This window comes from Schistocerca gregaria, chromosome 3, assembly GCF_023897955.1.
Source record: "Schistocerca gregaria isolate iqSchGreg1 chromosome 3, iqSchGreg1.2, whole genome shotgun sequence".
NCBI lineage: Eukaryota > Metazoa > Arthropoda > Insecta > Orthoptera > Acrididae > Schistocerca > Schistocerca gregaria.
Window position 1 is genome coordinate 947,818,792 of NC_064922.1, and position 20,333 is coordinate 947,839,124.

General features: G+C 39.8%; 1 protein-coding gene and 1 pseudogene across 3 annotated transcripts in view; one reads left to right on the forward strand and one right to left on the reverse strand.

Annotated features, from left to right (window-relative positions):
• The window catches only part of LOC126355880 (intraflagellar transport protein 172 homolog), a 372,812-nt gene that overhangs the window by 72,283 nt on the left and 280,196 nt on the right, over nucleotides 1–20,333 (forward strand). For all 3 annotated transcript variants that reach the window (XM_050006382.1, XM_050006381.1, XM_050006383.1), the window contains 2 exons: nucleotides 5,770–5,913; nucleotides 5,995–6,107. In XM_050006382.1, the coding sequence (XP_049862339.1) occupies nucleotides 5,770–5,913; nucleotides 5,995–6,107 (257 nt within the window). The remainder of the gene's footprint in view (nucleotides 1–5,769; nucleotides 5,914–5,994; nucleotides 6,108–20,333) is intronic.
• On the reverse strand, nucleotides 7,688–7,805 carry LOC126357316 (5S ribosomal RNA; annotated as a pseudogene).

Here is a 20,333-nt window from a genome sequence, read left to right on the forward strand (position 1 = left end):
TTCTGCTATGTGAAGATGAGGTGAAAATATTGGCAGCAGTAGGTCATTACAAACTACTGAACAGATATTTGCAGAATTTTTGTATGCGATAGATAATTGGGAGAGTCTTATTTTCAGTATATGATTATTTGTGTTGTGCAGATGACAGGCCTTTAGATGCGTATGTGATTATATGTTCAGACCCCTCAGTTGTGCAGATGTGCAGTCAAAAGGGATGTCAGCTTTCCATAGTTTGTTCAATGATGTGGCTGTTGTGGAGGCATTTGGAATGTGCCATCTAAAATAATTTATTGTACTAAATTCTGAGTGAACCTCTTTCATAGTGCTTTGTTCAGGCAGTTTAAGTGTTGTAGGTGCGAATCTGTTGGTCTCATTCTATCTTTCCCAGTAATACGCCGTAAGTTCTCTACTTATGACTGAAAAATTGAGCATCTTAGCAGGTTGAAAAGGAGGCCTGTTTGCTCCAGTAATGTAAAAACTTGCCAGAGGTTGCATGTATGGTTATTTTTTTAACGATTCTGGTTTTATAATGTTGTCCAGATAATCTGAGTGATGAGGAATGTAATTGCTCCAGGAACCTTTGAAATATTGATGGAGTGCTTGCTACGTCAAATGGCAGACTATGGTGTTAGTTTACTCAAAGTTCTGTATTGCTGACCATAAAATTTGAGACTGTGTAGAAAGGAAAGCTCCTTCAAGAAGGTAGCAGTTCCCATCTGCAAGGCAAAAAAATAATTCTTTGGGCCGTAGTTGTGGGTAGGTGTCTGTTAGAGCCTGAGTATTGACTGTGGCCTTATAGGAACCACAAATGCAAAGAGATCTGTACAACGACAGTTGAGGTGGGGGACACCAGACACTTCATTGAATTTGGTGCAGAACCCTGGGCCACAAGATGATTGAATTCTTTCTGCACAGATCCTCTGATGGTAAAAGTATAGGACAAGCATCTGCAAACCATGTATTGGTGTTGGCTAGAAGAGTGATGTGTACTGAAGACCCGTTTGCACACCCTACCCATTGTTGGAATGGGTAGGGGAGATCAGTACAGTGTTGTTGATTTCTTGGAAGAGAGCAACTTCTGATACTACATGAACAGAGTCTATAATCATGAGACAGAATGCATTAAGAGTCCATGCTAAATATGTTGGGTCATGCTTATGACTGACTTTTACAAACCAAAGATAGTGGGTAACCGATTTGTGTGGGACCAAGCCATACTATGTGCCCAGAACTTGGCCATACCCAAGCAGAAGCATGGTACATGGCAGGAGAGGGGCTGAGTTGAATTGCTTGTACTTCTCTAGGAGCAACAATGTTGCTGTAGCACCAGTATCCATTTGAAACAGTACCCGAAGGCTGGTGATTTGTAAACATGTTCATAGCTGGTTGTTGTGACACTCGTTCTACATCACCTGGACAAAGTCGACTTCCATTGGTGACGTGGGCTTTGGTGTTCTTGTGCTGGTGCTGTATCAGATGGTGGAGATGTAGCCAGTCAAACAGCAGGCTGTACAAACAGGCATCATGACTGTGTCGGCAGAACCTCCCTTTGATGCAGAGAAGGCAGGTTGGCCTGTTGTTGATGGCCAGGGCTGCTGTCAGCTGAAGTTATGAAGGCAACACCTGTTAGATGCAATGTTGGACACTGAGATGTCTTTGTTCTTTCAAATGACAATGTGATTTATAGACTTGTTACACCATACTAAGTTCTGTTAATTTGAGGGTGTTAGTCTGGACATGAATTTTGGGTTGTATTCAACCAATCCATCTCATATGAAGCTGGCTGCATAAGATTTAGCACAACCATCTGCAGGTGAATTTTCAGCGCCAACTAATGCCATGGAGTTCAGTGGCCCAATGTAAGTATGTCTTGGTTGTTCAGCACGCTGAAAGAAACACAGTTGTTCTGACACTGCATGCACTCGGTGGTCATAGTATTGGGTTGTTTTATCCATATACTCATCTAGAGTGAAGACAGATGGCTCCCGATGATGGGTGGGTGGGAGGATCTTCATATCACCTGAAACTGTTCTGCACCGTGCACGACAGTAGCTCTGGCAATAAGCAGGGTGGGTAATTTGTCCCATCACAAAATGATGGTGCAGAGGAGGCATGGGCTGCCTCAAAATGAGACAATATCTGCTCCATAAATTGCATTGGGTGCTGTTGTATTTGCTGCTGCTAATGAAAATGATGCTGAAGTCATTACTGCTGCTGTTGTAAATACAGCTGCTGCTGTTGCTGCTCGTATAATTTTTCCTGTGATTGCTGTTGTCTTTGACACACTGTCTTGTCCTTATGTACTGTTATGTACACACAGTGTTTATGGCCACTGGTATTGAAGATGTCTTACACACATGAGAGTAACACTTTGTTGCCATTTGCTACAGCAATAAATAAAAACTTTTACAATATTTAGTGGTCAGCAGTATTAATAGAGCTTTGAAAATTTTTGAAAAAATCAATATCCTCACGAGAATAAACTATGAAGAATGAACTGACACTTGAAGTTCAGAACTTCAGCGGCTATCAAAGGTTGCATCAGTGACACTTTATAATAATATGAGCAAATTTCATTAGTGTCCCATATCTCCTAGGTCATGGTAACTCAGGTATGCAGAGGAAATTAGTCCAACTGATTGAAGTGGCATCGTGCTCCTAGTCTAGCAGTAGTGACGATGAGAAGATGGTGATTTAGTGTAGGTGGCAGTGATTTACTCTATGTTAGTGCCTGAAGGTAACTGGCTCTGCCTGCTTGTGGCCAGTTTATTAACGTCTTTGTATTTCCCCAGATGACCCAGTTGCATAGCTAGTAGTCACATGGTGTGGTTACTGCTACTTGTGATGAAGCCACTAAACCTAAATTCCCCATGGCCTCTGTCACCAATGTATCTTCATCCGTTGATAGCAAATATGAAACTTCCTGGCCGATTAAAACTGTGTGCCAGACCGAAACTCGAACTCGGGACCTTTGCCTTTTGCGGGCAAGTGCTCTACCAACTGAGCTACCCAAGCACGACTCACACCCCGTCCTCACAGCTTTACTGCTGCTGTCTGCCAATGCATCCACTGGTCTTTTCTTCTTCTCTGCTCCACTCCTTTTCCGCCCTCCCGTGCCCCTCTACCTAACACAAAATCTCTTGATGCTGTGACTGGCAGCCTTATTTTGGCGCTATCTAATCCATGCATTCTTTGTCAGACAGGATTGACTTCTTTCCCCCACAAGTACCCTGCTGGCCCTCTTCATTTCCAGCCCTATCCCAGATTGCTGCTTTCTGCTTTTATTCAACACAATCATTGCATTCTGGCTGGAGCAGCCGGACATAGCAGTCTTGCATGTGTGAGGTGTTCTTACTTTAGTGTAATTTTTAAGAAGGCTTTGGCCGAATATCAATATTTTCATTGTGCCTGTCTACAACTTGAGGTGTCATCTTAATGTGAGTAGCAATCTACCCTTATAATATTGTTACATTTATGGTTAGATTCAGGGGTTACATAATTAAATACTGAATAGAAAAACTTCCATCCAATTTTAAAAACAAAGTTTTCAAAGATACGTAATCTGCATACTCCTAATTAAGTGTACAAAAGAAAAACCAAATCTTAATTGCATCAATCTTTTCTGTTTTTATCTTGTATTTTTCTTTACTGTTCTTTATTTATGAAATGCTACACTACTGGCCATTAAAATTGCTACACCACGAAGATGACGTGCTACAGATGTGAAATTTAACCGACAAGAAAAAGTTGCTGTGATACGCAAATGATTAGCTTTTCAGAGCATTCACACAAGGTTGGCACTGGTGGGGACACCTACAACGTGCTGACATGAGGAAAGTTTCCAACCGATTTCTCATACACAAGCAGCAGTTGACCAGTGTTACCTGGTGAAACGTTGTTGTGATGCCTCGTGTAAGGAGGAGAAATGCATACCATCACGGTTCTGACTTTGATAAAGGTCGGATTGTAGCGTATCGTGATTGCGGTTTACCGTATTGCGACATTGCTGCTTGCGTTGGTCGAGATCCAATGACTGTTAGCAGAATATGGGATCGGTGGGTTCAGGTAGGTAATACGGAATGCCGGCCTGGATCCCAATGGCCTCGTATCACTAGCAGTCGAGATGACAGGCATCTTATCCGCACGGCTGTAATGGATCGTGCAGCCACGTCTCGATCCTTGAGTCAACAGATGGGGACGTTTGCAAGACAACAACCATCTGCACGAACAGTTCGACGACATTTGCAGCAGCATGGACTATCAGCTCACCATGGCAGCAGTTACCCTTGATGCTGCATCATAGACAGGAGTGCCTGCGATGGTGTACTCAACGACGAAGCTGGGTGCACGAATGGCAAAATGTCATTTTTTCGGATGAATCCAGCTTCTGTTTACAGCATCATGATGGTCGCACCAGTGTTTGGCGACATCGCGGTGAACGCACATTGGAAGCATGTGTCCGTCATCGCCATACTGGTGTATCACCCAGTGTGATGGTATGGGGTGTCATTGTCACATGTCTCGGTCACCTCTTGTTTGCACTGACGGCACTTTGAACAGTGGATGTTACATTTCTGATGTGTTACGACCTGTGGCTCTACCCTTCATTCGATTCCTGTGAAACCCTACATTTCAGCAGGATAATGCATGACCGCATGTTGCAGGTCCTGTATGGACCTTTCTGGATACAGAAAATGTTCAACTGCTGCCATGACCAGCACATTCTCCAGATCTCTTGCCAAATGGAAATGTCTGGGCAATGGTGGCCGACCAACTGGCTCGTCACAATATGCCAGTCACTACTCTTGATGAACTGTGGTATTTTGTTGAAGCTGCATGGGCAGCTGTACCTGTACACGCCATCCAAGCTGTGTTTGAGTCAATGCCCAGGCGTATCAAGGCCATTATTACAGCCAGAGGTGGTTGTTCTGGGTACTAATTTCTCAGGATCTATGCACCCAAACTGGGTGAAAATGTAATCACATGTCAGTTCTGGTATAATATATTTGTCCAGTGAATACCCGTTTATCATCTGCATTTCTACTTGGTGTAGCAATTTTAATGGCCAATAGTGTATGTTGACATATTGTGCAAATGCATGATGGATAAAAATGCTGTCATTCTAGTTATTGACATGTTAAAGTAATGCTGATACTGTATAAGTATAAATGTATTGCATAAACCATTAGTAAAAATGTATCATGAACTGCTGTAACTGAAAACTGTATCAAATGGTACCAAAAAGGTAAGGTATCTGTTTCTTCATTTTGACAATTTGAATATTTCCTGACATGTTACATTGTGAATTGTGTATACTTTGGTCTATGTGTTATCATATTTGAACAGTTTGTATTTTATATTCTCTTAGCACCAGCCCAGCATTTACTAAATGAGCGTGGGAACCTGCCTAAAAACAACTCTCAGGCTGTCTTGTGCACCAGCCCACAGCTGTTAATTTGTCATGCATATTCAGTTAGAATCTCACATCCTTGTCTCACAAGCTAGCATACAGTGTATTACACTATATGATCAGGTTCAAGTTGAAATATTAGTAGCACTGTGTTTATGCTCCTTAGTGTACGTGTCTCAACAGTGTATTTATTTCTGATAGTTCTGTCAAATCCAGTAAATTCTTCAGATTTCTTCAGTGACCTGTTCATTATTCACTTCTTTTCTCTGTTAATACTGGCATATCACAGTGAAATATTTACATTTGCAGCAAAAAAAGATCTTCTTCTGAAATTACCTGTCTCTTTTTGTTTTTGGAAGAACTGTGCATCAAAGGTCCTGGCCATTGCATGGGCACCAAACAACAGCAAATTTGCTTGTTGTATGTCAGATCGCCTCATCCATGTATTTGATGAGAAGGGTGTGAAACGTGACAGATTCTCAACAAAACCAGTTGACTCAAAGGTAAGATTGAAATATGAAACTGTGTCATAGATGAAATAATTGTTATTAATAAATTGTTCATCAAATTATTCTTAATTTCAGTATGGGAAAAAAAGCTATGTTGTAAAAGGCATAGCATTTTCTCCTGATTCCTTGAAGATTGCTGTTGGTCAAACTGATAACATAATTTTTGTTTACAAGATTGGCAAAGACTGGTGAGTATGTCAGTAGACACCTATTCAATGTTAAATGCATTGAAAATGCCGTACTAAGTACACAGCCAAGTTAAATGATGTAAGTAGTAGGAAGTAGTTTATCTGGATCAGGATATCAAAGTGATCAACAGCAAAGCACAGTTGAATGTGAAAGGGGGTGATGTTGGTTTGCTGCTGTGTGCACTTACAGTATGGCAGTAGCAGTAACAGCTGTGTGGGTCCATACTGACATTCCCCTCACTCCCCATGCTTCTTGTTAAAAGTCCAGTATAAAGTTCACTTTGAGAATTGTCACCTAATAATTGAACTCCTCTGCATAAAATCATATGTATTCCCTATTATTAGTATATCTCAACAAAAGCAAAAGGACATGAACTGTCTTTTACAATGGTCGGTATGATTTATGTATTACTGGCCATTCACTATGGAAGAAATGGATCTGAATCCTTCATGTGAATACAATAACTAACAGCATTAAAATAATACCAGCTGTAGTGTGCATGTAGTACATCTTACTTGTCTGCAGATAGGTATTTGTTAATAACGAGATGAGATGTCTTGTGGAAATGTAAATCACACAATGTCTTCAAATGGTTAACAACGTTTCTTGAAAATCAAGGATGTCATGCAGCAATATTGGTTCTCTCTCTTATAATTTTGTGCCCACTAATTTTTTTGTGCTTGAAATGGAGGACTCTGAAAGCTGTTAACAAACTTGATGTAACTGAATAATTCTGCCTCGTGAAGAGTAACACACTGTTTGTTTACCATTGGATGTTCTTTTCTCTTGTGATATCTGTAAATATGGCAATGAACAGCATCGTGTTGGAAAAAGTCCAAGTTTGTTACTTGTTCTGCCTTCTTCTTACCAGGTGACCGTAGCTTACATCAACCAGCCCGTTCCTGTCCTGAACAGTAATTTCCCATACACACTTTCATGAAAATGTTTTTATAAATCTTCAAAACGTCTGCTGTTCTTTCTGTCTCCCTTAGGAGCAGTAGATTTACATCACAGTCTCTTGCCTTGAAATATTCCCACAACACACTCTCACATGCCTGACCATGCAAAACATGAGGTGAGCAGAATGATGAATATTCTGTTCAGCGACCACACTTGTCTGAACACCGAACACTTCCACCGCAAGCTTCAAACATTCTTCTCCAGCTGGTAGCACAAAAGAAACTCGCTGTATGGAGTGGGAGGGGGGGGGGGGGGGGAGAAGAAGAAGGGGGAAAAAAGAAAAGAAAAAAAGGGATCACTGCTGTTAGGGTACTAGCTGCACATGCAGTAGCAGAGTGATTGATAATTGTGAATGGAAGAGAATGCACGTGACAAAGCACAATCTCTGGCTGGTTGTTGCTAGGTTAGTTTCCTTGTAAACACTCCGTCTTCAGGCCATGAGTGGCCTACTGGGACCATCCGACCGCCGTGTCATCCTCAGTGGAGGATGCAGATAGGAGCAGCATGGGGTCAGCTCACCGCTTTCCCAGTCGCTCTGATGGTATTCTTGACCGAAGCCGCTACTATTCAGTCGAGTAGCTCCTCACCTGGCATCACGGGCTGAGTGCACCCCGAAAAATGGCAACAGCACATGGCGGCCTGGATGGTCACCCATCCAAGTGCCGACCACACCTGACAGCGCTTAACTTCGGTGATCTCATGGGAACCGGTGTATCCACTGCGGCAAGGCCGTTGCTTTCTTGTAAACAGCTTGACATAAATCATTTTGTTATTCTGATCCAGTTACAGACACAGTAATTGCATGTTTTTACCTTCTGGATGCAACGGGGAGGGGGGAAATTGTTGATGTTCAGCATGTAATGTGAACAAAATCTGGGATGAAGGAAAAAATAAACAAGAAGCTTATTTTTAATGTCAATAAAGAATTTTATGATGCTCTACAACTGAATAACTCATTACTGAAATGCAATTTATTGGAGCTAAACATTTATTGCACTTGTAACTACAGTAGATCACATATTTATGAAGCTGTACTGCAATTATGACTTACGGTAACTTGCAAAATCGATAATCTTTTGCTGTAAAGAACTGAACTTTCTTGACGATGTAATATTATGCTAGCATTGCATGAACATCACATCAGTTGGTATGGCAACCATGTGCTGCTCTACCTAGTATAATGCCAGTTCCAGGGCTTCTGTGGCGTCAGAACGTGACACAATATCTTCATCTTCATAGTTGCCAACAGGTTGATTCTGGACTAGGGTTGCTGATAAACTATCAGTATTTTTCTGGACTAGGTTTGTTGACAAAATATCAATATATTTTTCCAAAAATATCGATATATACTGGCATCATACTTTTTCATGATATATCGATATTGAAATGGCAGTATCAAGTCCTGATATTTTCATTTTATATTATGTTTTTATCACAATTTTCATTAAATATTTGAAACTGTTCTTTTGAAATTGCGGGCCGGCCGCAGTGGCCGAGCGGTTCTAGGCGCTGCAGTCTGGAACCGCGTGACCCCTATGGTCATAGGTTCGAATCCTGCCTCGGGCATGGATGTGTGTGATGTCCTTAGGTTTGTTAAGTTTAAGTAGTTCTAAGTTCTAGGGGACTGATGACCTCCGCTGTTAAGTCCCATAGTGCTCAGAGCCATTTGAACCATTTTGAAATTACGGTAGAACATAATTTTACTTTCACTGTGTGGAGGAATCTTACTAGTTTTTGAGCTTTCATCATGTGTAGTCTTTATCTTTGACAGTGTGAATCTAGTACTGGTGGCACAAAGAAGAAGTCTTATTGCGCTGGAGGGTGGGGGCGAGGGGTGAATAGAATAACGAGATTTACGATGGAGTACTCTTCAATTGCTGGAAATGATGAACAAAAACCTAAATGACAAGCTTGGTCATTGCGGTGGATAGAGACATCTGAGGGGAAATGCTGATGGAATTGGCACTCGGCACTACCACAGAAACTGCAATGTTTGACTTCACCACGCAGTTTTGGTACTGCAAGTGCTAGGTCGCTGGTGTTTGTAGGAATGAAAAAACAGAAAGTTGACATGAAGTTTTCCGGACAAACGCAGTATGTGACGAAACCGAACAACAGACCCATGGTCACCTTTTATTGTGTCACTTACATGCTGTTACCATCATTAGCAAAGTGGTCTTTGGCAAGCTTGACCATGCATCGCTTTCCTTTCATTTTTGGATCTAAGGGGGATACACCGGCTGCTAGCTTATTGATGTACAGATATTTAATAATAAATCAATATTTAGCAAAATAACTTAACTGGATGGATAAAAAATCTACTCACCAAGTGGCAACAGAACACACGCACACAAATGAAAGTTATAATTAGGCAAGCTTTCAGAGCCAGTTGGTTCCTTTTCAGGCAGAAGGGTTGAAAGGGAAGGAAGAGGGATGAAAGAAAAGGACTTGTGAGGTGTAGGAAAAGGGGTAGATTTTAGGAAAGTCACCCAGGACACTGGGTCAGGGGAGACTTACTGGAAGGAATGAGAAGGAAAAACTGATTGTTGGGGACTACATCAGATGAGATTTGAAAACCTGAGAGCTTTAAGGTGTAAGAGAGGTAAGGCAATTTTGCCCTGAATCTACAAACCCCCAGACTTCTTGAACAAGCTGACGGATATCATTATTATCTCATGCTGCCGGAGTGGATTGGGTAGTTGGAAGGACAGACTTAGCATTCAGGAAAGTCAAAACAAACTTCAGTGACATTAAAAGTAAGAGTGGTAACATTAAGAGTGGAACGGGAATTCCACTGTTAAATGCAGAGGAGAGAGCAGATAGGAGGAAAGAATGCAATTGAAAGCCTCTATGAGGGGGAAGACTTGTCTGATGTGATACAAGAAGAAACAGTAGTGGATTTAGAAGAGATAGGGGATCCAGAATTAGAATCAGAATTTAAAAGAGCTTTGGAGGATTTAAGATCAAATAATTTAGGGGGGATAGATAACATTCCATCAAAATTTCTAAAATCGTTGGTGGAAATAGCAACACTATGAATATTCAAGTTTGTTTGTAGAATGTATGAGTGTGGAGACATACTATTGACTTTCGAAAAAATATCATCCACATAATTCCGGAGACTGCGAGAACTGAATTGAAAATGCGAGAATTGTTGCACAATCAGCTTAATAGCTCATGCATCCAAGTTAGTGACAAGAATAATATACAAAAAAATGGAAAAATTGACGATATGGTATATGAAATTCAGTTTGACTTTAGAAGAAGTAAAGGCCTGAGAGAGGCAATTCTGATGTTGCATTGATAATGGAAGCAAGACTAAAGAAAAATCAAGAAACGTTCATAGGATTTGTCAATCTAGAAAAAGAGTTTGACAGTGTAAAATGGTGCAAGATGTTTGAAATTCTGAGAAAAATAGGGGAAAGCTATAGGCAAAGACAGGTAATATACAATATGTACAAGAACCAAGAGGGAATAATAAGAGTGGGTGACCAGATTACAAACGTAATAATACAGGGATGTAGTCTTTTTCTCCAGCTGTTCAATCTGTACATCAAAGAAGCAATGATGGAAATAAAAGGAAGGTTCAGGAGAGAAATTAAAATTGAAGGTAAAGGATATCAATGATATGATTCACTGATGACATTGCTATCCTGAGTGAAAGTGAAGAAGAATTACATACTCTGCTGAATGGAATGAACAATCTAATGAGTACAGAATATGGATTGAGAGTAAATCAAAGAAAGAAGGAGGTAATTAGAAGTAACAGAAATGAGAACAGCGAGAAACTTAACATCATGATTGATGGCCATGAAGTAGATCTAGTTAAGGAATTCTGCTACCTAGGCAGTAAAATAACCAATGACGGACGGAGCAGTGAGGACACAAAAGCAGACTAGCAATGGCTGAAAGGTCATTCCTGGCAAAGATAAGTCTACTAATATAAAATACTGGCCTTAATTTGAGGAAGAAATTTCTGAGAATGTACGTCTGGAGTACAGCATTGTATGGTAGTGAAACATAGACTGTGGGAAAACCAGAACAGAAGAGAATTGAAGCATTTGAGATGAGGTGCTACAGAAAAATATTGAAAATTAGATGGACTGATAAGGTAAGGAATGAGGAGGTTCTGTGCAGAATCAGAGAGGAAAGGAATATGTGAAAACACTGATAAGGAGAAGGGACATCTGGTAAGACATCAATCAATGACTTCCATGGCACTGGAGGGAGCTGTAGAGGACAAAAACTGTAGAGGAAGACAGAGATTGGAATACATCCAGCAAATAATTGAGGTTGTAGGTTGCAAGTGCTACTCTGAGATGAAGATGTTGGAATTCATGGCGGGCTGCATCAAACCAGTCAGAAGACTGATGGAAAAAAAGACAAGTATTTATCATATACAAGAAGTGTTTAGCAAAAGAAAGATACATGGAGAAGGTGCGTAACACAATAGTTCAGTCTTCAGGTTTACGTTCTTTTTGTTACATGTACTTAGTTAATGAAATAAAATTGTATCTAGTAATACCAGCATACACCAAAAATGTATAAGCATTTTACAGACATAGCTCAGAATAAAATAACTTTGTGACGGATGTGCTAAATAAATTGCTTCTACTTAAATGTGAGACTACTCTCGAGAACTGGATGATAATTATTTAAGAAAGACTTAATTACATTATCTTCTAATTTCTTTACTGGTGGCATTTTCTTAATTATTCAAAGAGATAATGTACGTAAGAGTAGTCTAATACAAGACAATTTAGAAATGATTTACTAGACACATCATAGTTTGGAATCCAAAAGGATTGCTTGATAGAAAATGATATTTATACAGTCACTCACCAAATATTACAAGCTTAAAAAATTATAATATTGCTAGTAGTTTTTTTTAATCTATCCAAGGTGTTTGATAGTGTGGTTCATGCTGCAGTCTTACAGGGAGAGTTCCCCGGTTGTAGGACTGACTTTTTGAAAACATCTATGTGGTCATGTAGGTTAAGATCTACCAGGTACCACACCCTGCAGCCATTCGTCCAGGTCGACCCTTGTTTGTGAGTAATCAACAGAAAAAAGAAAAAAAAATTGGAATTTAATGTGATGCTTGGCAGCTTTAAAAGAGAAGATAAATGTAGACTGGTTGTGTTTTGTAATGGCTAGTGTAAGGCCTTCACATGGTGAAAGTCATGGGTTCAAATATCACCAAGTACTTTATTTATTTATTTTTAAATCTTTACCAAAATGACTTTGAGTATCATTTTTACTCAATCAATTGATTTTAAATGTAATTTTTTTTATTTCACATTTTAATCAATGTGTGAATGTTTTCATTTGTTCTCATTTTTTCTTCATATCATTCTTTTTCCACTTGGATTTTTTGTGAATGTTTATTTAATTATATTTAAATATTCAAAAGTGCTGATCAGTCAGTTAAAAAATTAAAGCGAAAATAGTCTGTTTATACTGTCTGTGCAATAGTGTCAAAAATGTATTTTTCATCACAAGATATATCCTTTTTTTTGTGCAGACATTTAAAATATAGCCTAAATTCCTATTGAACCGTGGATGAAATAAAAGACATGAAGATTTAAATGAAACAAAATTCTAGAAAAATGAGGAATGGGAATAATGACTGCAATAACATGGATGCATGAGACAGGGTTGTAGCCTCTCCCCGATGTTATTCAATCTGTATATTGAGCAAGCAGTAAAGTAAACAAAAGAAAAATTTGGAGTAGGTATTAAAATTCAGGGAAAAGAAGTAAAAACTTTGAGGTTCGCTGATGACATTGTAATTCTGTCAGAGACGGCAAAGGACTTGGAAGAGCAGTTGAACAGAATGGACAGTGTCTTGAAAAGAGGATATAAGATGAACATCAACAAAAGCAAAACGAGGATAATGGAATGTAGTCAAATTAAATTGGGTGATGCTGCGGGAATTAGATTAGGAAATGAGACACTTAAGGTAGTAAAGGAGTTTTGCTATTTAGGAAGTAAAATAACTGATGATGGTCGAAGTAGAGAGGATATAAAATGTAGACTGGCAATGGCAAGGAAAGCTTTTCTAAAGAAGAGAAATTTGTTAACATCGAGTATACATTTTAATGTCAGGAAGTCGTTTCTGAAAGTATTTGTATGGAGTGTAGCCATGTATGGAAGTGAAACTTGAACGATAACTAGTTTGGACAAGAAGAGAATAGAAGCTTTCGAAATGTGGTGCTACAGAAGAATGCTGAAGATTAGATGGGCAGATCACGTAACTAATGAAGAGGTATTTAATAGGATTGGGGAGGAGAGAAGTTTGTGGCACAACTTGACTAGGAGAAGGGATCGGTTGGTAGGACATGTTTTGAGGCATCAAGGGATCACAAATTTAGCATGGGAGGGCAGTGCAGAGGGTAAAAATCGTAGAGGGAGACCAAGAGATGAATACACTAAGCAGATTCAGAAGGATGTAGGTTGCAGTAGATACTGGGAGATGAAGAAGCTTGCACAGGATAGAGTAGCATGGAGAGCTGCATCAAACCAGTCTCAGGACAGAAGACAACAACAACAACAACAACAACAACATGGATGCAAAAATAGGATGATAAAACTAAAGAAATTAAATCAAAATTAATGCAAAACTTTAATTAAAATCATGTGAACACAGATTTTGAGTGGAAAAAGAATGAGAGCAAATGAAGAAGCTGATATGATAATTAAAATGATGTGACAAAGAAATATAAAATTATATGCAAACCATTTAATTGAATAAAACTAATGATTAGAATACTTCGAATAAAAATTTAAAAATAAAAAAATTACTTGATGAAATTCAAATTCATTACTATTTTATGTCATCACCATGCAACCAGTCAGTATGAAAGTACTAAATTAATGTTATTGTGCACCACACAAAATTCTGATTTTTTTCCATCAGCAGCTCACAAATGAGGTGTACTAGGGTGAATGGCCACAAGGTGTGATAGCTGGAATGTTAACTTACTTCACAGTATAAAAGATTTTAAAAAGTCAGTCCCATTGCAGGGACCTCTCCTTCTTAGAAAAACTTAATTTTATGGAATTGTGAGCTTTACACACAACTAGTCTGAATCATAATTAACAAGCAGAATGCAAAAATGTATGCTGAATTGAAACAATGTTTAAAGGAGAGGAAATTTTAGTGACTGGGGAGAAATCACTAAAGGAACCCAACATGGTTCAATTTTTGGTCCACTCCTATTCCTTATAAGTGAATAGCCTTCCACTTAACATTCATCAAGCAAGATTGGTACTTTTTGCAGATTATACAAGTGTTATAAGAAATACCATTAGAGAGAAAGCAACAGAAGACATCGCTAATGATATTTTTCAAAGAATTTTTAAGTGGCTCTCTGAAATTGAACTGTCTATGAGAAAAAGCACAATATTTAGGCTGTGAAATCAATGTTTGTCTTGGAATCTGATCACAACACATCAGTAGACATTATGAGTTTGGGTCAAAGTGTAACGGAAAGTGGAAATAAAAGAAAGGACAAATACAAACATGTTTTAATTCCTGTTGGGACAAATTCCATCTGGAACAGCCATGAGAAAGAAATGAGTGGTGAAACCCAAAACTTGATTCACTTGCCCAAATCTGTTCTTACAAGTTCAGGAATCATTATTACCGGAATCTTGCACACAAGGTTGGTAAGCGATACGTCTGTAAACAAGATAAACAGTGAAATTATGGAACATTGTGACAAGCTGGGTGCAATTTTCTGGAAATTGTCTGGAAAAGAATGGGCTGTACTTGAATAGATTCAGTGACTTTCAGCAAAAATCTCATAGACATCTGCAGTATCATTAAAAGCAGGGAACTGATAATTTCTGAAGGGGGTGATAAAATCAAAGGTTGTGATCGAAAATAAGAACTGTAAATATAATGGAAACTCATGATGCTCTTCAAATCATAAACAAATGCAAAACTCTATCCTGATGCTTTTGGGTATAAACAGTTTAATTGTCTAAATCTCAGCTACTCGAAAATAGATGAGCTGCAAGTTATACTTTCAAGAGTTTGTAAACATAAAAATAGTATGTTTAAATGAACACTGGCTTACAAAAGAATGCATATAGGTTTTAAATAAAATTAATAATTTTTAACTTGCCAGTGGCTTTTGTCAAAACAACACATCTCATTGAGGCTCCTGTATCCTACTTGATGCCTCAATAAACTATAAAGTGAAATAAGGTTTCAATTGGTTAAATGAAAAATGTGTTTTTGAAAGTTGTTGTGTAGTGCTATATGATTTGAATACTGTGGTAATATCAGTTTACAGAATTCCTGCACATTCTGTCACTAAACTTTTCTTAGACATATTTCACTCTCTGTTAGCAAAACGTAAGAAAGAAAGCAAGAGAAAAAATTGTGATCACTGTGGACTTCAAATTAAATACATTAGTTCCAGAGTCACTGCAAGGTTTTGTGATTTATAAACTGGTTTTTAACCATCGCGATTCATCCTTCAAAACCTTTGATAAATTTTTAGATATTTTTTTAAAAGATATGTTCAAGGAAACATCCCCTCTCCGGAAATAAAAATCTTATCAAAAGAGAGTAAGGAGTAAACTGAATTGGATTACACCAGGAATAAGAGTTTCTGATGCTAGAAAAAGACAGGTGCATAATGAACACAAAGTAAATACAATCCCTGATTTTGTAATTTATGTTCAGCATTACAAGTCTATCTTTAAGAAAGTTGTATTGGCAACAAAGAAACTGGGAAACAGAATTTAAATAAATAATAAAAAATGAAACAAAGGCAGTCTGGTCTGTTGTGAAACCAGGGTTGGAAGTAAGTGTTAAAAGTTGTAAAAATTTGACAAATTAAGTGTAATAATTATGTTATTGTTAACCCTATTCAGATATCAAATTGCTTGAAAGAATTCTTTGTACATATAACAAAACCTGCTGTAAAAAAAAAAAAAAAAAATAATTCCATTGTTGCAACCTCTCGATACACCACAGCATCATCTGCAAAAAGCCTCAGTGAACTTCCGATGTCATCCACCAGGTCATTTATGTATATTGTGAATAGCAACAGTCCTATGACACTCCGCTGCGGCACACCTGAAATCACTCTTACTTCGGAAGACTTCTCTCCATTGAGAATGACATGCTGCGTTCTGTTATCTAGGAACTCCTCAATCCAATCACACAATTGATCTGATAGTCCATATGCTCTTACTTTGTTCATTAAACGACTGTGGGGAACTGTGTCAAACGCCTTGCGGAAGTCAAGAAACACGGCATCTACCTGTGAACCCGTGTCTAAGGCCCTCTGAGTCTCGTGGATGAATAGCGCGAGCTGGGTTTCACACGACCGTCTTTTTCGAAACCCATGCTGATTCCTACAGAGTAGATTTCTAGTTTCCAGAAAAGACATTATACTCGAACATGATACGTGTTCCAAAATTCTACAACTGATCGACGTTAGAGATATAGGTCTATAGTTCTGTACATCTGTTCGACGTCCCTTCTTGAAAACGGGGATGACCTGTGCCCTTTTCCAATCCTTTGGAACGCTTCGCTCTTCTAGAGACCTACGGTACACCGCTGCAAGAAGGGGGGCAAGTTCCTTCGCGTACTCTGTGTAAAATCGAACTGGTATTCCATCAGGACCAGCGGCCTTTCTTCTTTTGAGCGATTTTAATTGTTTCTCTATCCCTCTGTCGTCTACTTCGATATCTACCATTTTGTCAACTGTGCGAGAATCTAGAGAAGGAAGCACAGTGCAGTCTTACTCTGTGAAACAGCTTTGGAAGAAGACATTTAGTAATTCGGCCTTTAGTCTGTCATCCTCTGTTTCAGTACCATTTTGGTCACAGAGTGTCTGGACATTTTGTTTTGATCCACCTACCGCTTTGACATAGGACCAAAATTTCTTAGGATTTTCTGCCAAGTCAGTACATAGAACTTTATTTTCGAATTCATTGAAAGCCTCTCGCATAGCCCTCCTCACACTGCATTTCGCTTCACGTAATTTTTGTTTGTCTGCAAGGCTTTGGCTATGTTTATGTTTGCTGTGAAGTTCCCTTTGCTTCCGCAGCAGTTTTCTAACTCAGTTGTTGTACCACGGTGGCTCTTTCCCATCTCTTACGATCTTGCTTGGCACATACTCATCTAATGCATATTGTACGATGGTTTTGAACTTGGTCCACTGATCCTCAACACTGTCTGTACTTGAGACAAAACTTTTGTTTTGAGCCACCAAGTACTCTGAAATCTGCTTTTTGTCACTTTTGCTAAACAGAAAAATCTTCCTACCTTTTTTAATATTTCAATTTACGGCTGAAATCATCGATGCAGTAACCGCTTTATGATCGCTGATTCCCTGTTCTGCATTAACTGATTCAAATAGTTCGGGTCTGTTTGTCACCAGAAGGTCTAATATGTTATCGCCATGAGTCGGTTTTCTGTTTAACTGCTCAAGGTAGTTTTCAGATAAAGCACTTAAAAATATTTCACTGGATTCTTTGTCCCTGCCACCCGTTATGAACGTTTGAGTCTCCCAGTCTATATCCGGCAAATTAAAATCTCCACCCAGAACTATAACATGGTGGGGAAATCTACTCGAAATATTTTCCAAATTATTCTTCAGGTGCTGAGCCACAACAGCTGCTGAGCCCGGGGGCCTATAGAGACATCCAATTACCATGTCTGAGCCTGCTTTAACCGTGACCTTCACCCAAATCATTTCACAATTTGAATCTCCGTCAATTTCCTTAGATACTATTGCACTTCTTATCGCTGTAAACACGCCTCCCCCTTCATTGTTCAGCCTATCTCTGCGGTATACATTCCAATCCGAGTTTAGGATTTCATTACTGTTTACGTCTGGTTTCAGCCAACTTTCTGTTCCTAGTACTATATGGGCATTGTGACCGTTTTTTAATGAGAGCAGTTCTGGGACCTTTCTATAGACGCTCCTGCAGTTTACTATAAGCACATTAATATTGTTATTCCTTGTTGCATTTTGCCTACTCCTGCCTTGCCGCGTCTCAGGAGGCGTCTTGTCGGGCCTAGGGAGGGAATTATCTAACCTAAAAAAAAACCATGTGCACTCCTCACGTACTCCGCTACCCTCGTAGCCGCTTCCGGCGTGTAGTGCACGCCTGACCTATTCAGGGGGACCCTACATTTCTCCACCCGATAGCGGAGGTCGAGAAATTTGCACCCCAGCTCTCTGCAGAATCGTCTGAGCCTCTGGTTTAAGCCTTCCACTCGTCTCCAAACCAGAGGACCGCGATCGGTTCTGGGAACGATACTACAAATAGTTAGCTCTGATTCCACCCCGCGAGCGAGGCCTTCCGCCTTCACCAACTCCGCCAACCGCCTGTACGAACTGAGGATGACCTCTGAACCCAGACGGCAGGAGTCATTGGTGCCGACATGAGCAACAATTTGCAGTCGGGTGCACCCAGTGCTCTCTGTCGCCGCCGGTAGGGCCTCCTCCACATCTTGGATGAGACCCCCCGCCAAGCAGACAGAGTGAACACTGGCCTTCTTCCCCGACCTTTCTGCTATTTCCCTAAGGGGCTCCATCACCCGCCTAACGTTGGAGCTCCCTATAACTAATAAACCCCTCCCCCCATGTGCCTGCTCGGACCTTGCTGAAGGAGCAGCCACATGTCCACTCACAGGCAGAGCGGGCAATGCCACACGGCCAGCCTCCACATTGACCCTCCGCCTTGTGCGCCGCGAACGCCGCTGAACCCGCCACTCCCCTTGGGGAGAGGGTGGCCCAACCGCGCCTGGTACCCGCGAAGATGTCTCGACAGCAGGGACAGTGGGTGAAGCATGTAACACCTGGGGTGTACCTTGCGACGCACCAGACTCCCCACTGCCGCTACACTCCGAGGCAGCAGCCTGAAGACGGCTGACCGCGGCCATCAACACGCTCAGCTGTTCGCGAAGAGTGGCCAGCTCCTCCTGCGTCCGTACACAGCAGCCACACATCCTATCCATCCTAAGAAATCAATTTACTATAGAGTGTTAATAAACTTTTAAATAGACTGCTAATTCACTAAAGGCGGTTGATTATTGACTAAACTGTGATTGCTAACCACTTCTTGTAGAAAACAAGGAAAATAGCACTACCTGTCTCTGGACTGTATTCAAAACAAACACTAGCACTACTAGCACTATGGCTGACTAAAGGGACTCTCTGACTGTATTCAAAACAAACACGAGATCTATGGAACACTTAATAGCACTCGACTATTAAAGCTTCCTAAAAGCAAAAACACGCAGAAGAAGAAGTGACAAGCAAGAAAAATACAGTTAATACTTAAATCAAGGTAGCTCGCTGCACAGCAGACGTGAAGCAGACGGCGGTTAGGGCGACACTGACACTACTGGCACTATGGCTGACTAAAGGGACTCTCTCTGACTGTATTCAAAACAAACACGAGATCTATGGAACACTTAATAGCACTCGACTATTAAAGCTTCCTAAAAGCAAAAACACGCAGAAGAAGAAGTGACAAGTAAGAAAAATACAGTTAATACTTAAATTAAGGTAGCTCGTTGCACAGCAGACGTGAAGCAGATGTCGGTTAGGGCAACACATGTAGATGACTAGCAAAATACTTATTTTTAAAATTCAGCAGAATCTCTTAGAAATATATGGAAGACACTATATTATCATTAAAAAATGAAAATACAGGTAGATGGGATGGAATACATTCCGTGACAATCAAATCAGTATGCCGAAGTATTTCTCACACATTGACTGGCATTATAAACTAATCCTTTGAACAGTGTTGTTTCCAAAATATCCTGAGGTATGCTGAAATAAAGCCGCTGTTCAGAAAGGGATTACCAGAAAATATGGGAAACTATCATCCTATATCTCTCCTTCCCTGTCGTGTCTGAAACGACTGAAAAACTGTGGAAAAAGCAACTTGAAAATTTTCTTACAGAAAATGACATTATTTCTAAAAATCAGTTTGTTTCTAAGAGGAAAAAGCATAACAAACGCCACCAGAAAATGCACAGAAGACATCAGACACCACTGTATATGGGGCTAAAAACTTATAATGAACTAGATGATTGCAACATATTAAACATGGACCTTGCTTCTTTGAAAAGATTACTCCATAGCATTTTAGTAGAAAGTGTTATTATAGCAGTGAAGAATTCATGTTTGAACAACAGAAAGCCATAGATTATTAATCCATAGCTGTTTACATTTGTACTGTTATAAACTTGACATGTCTCCTGTACAGCAGATCTAATG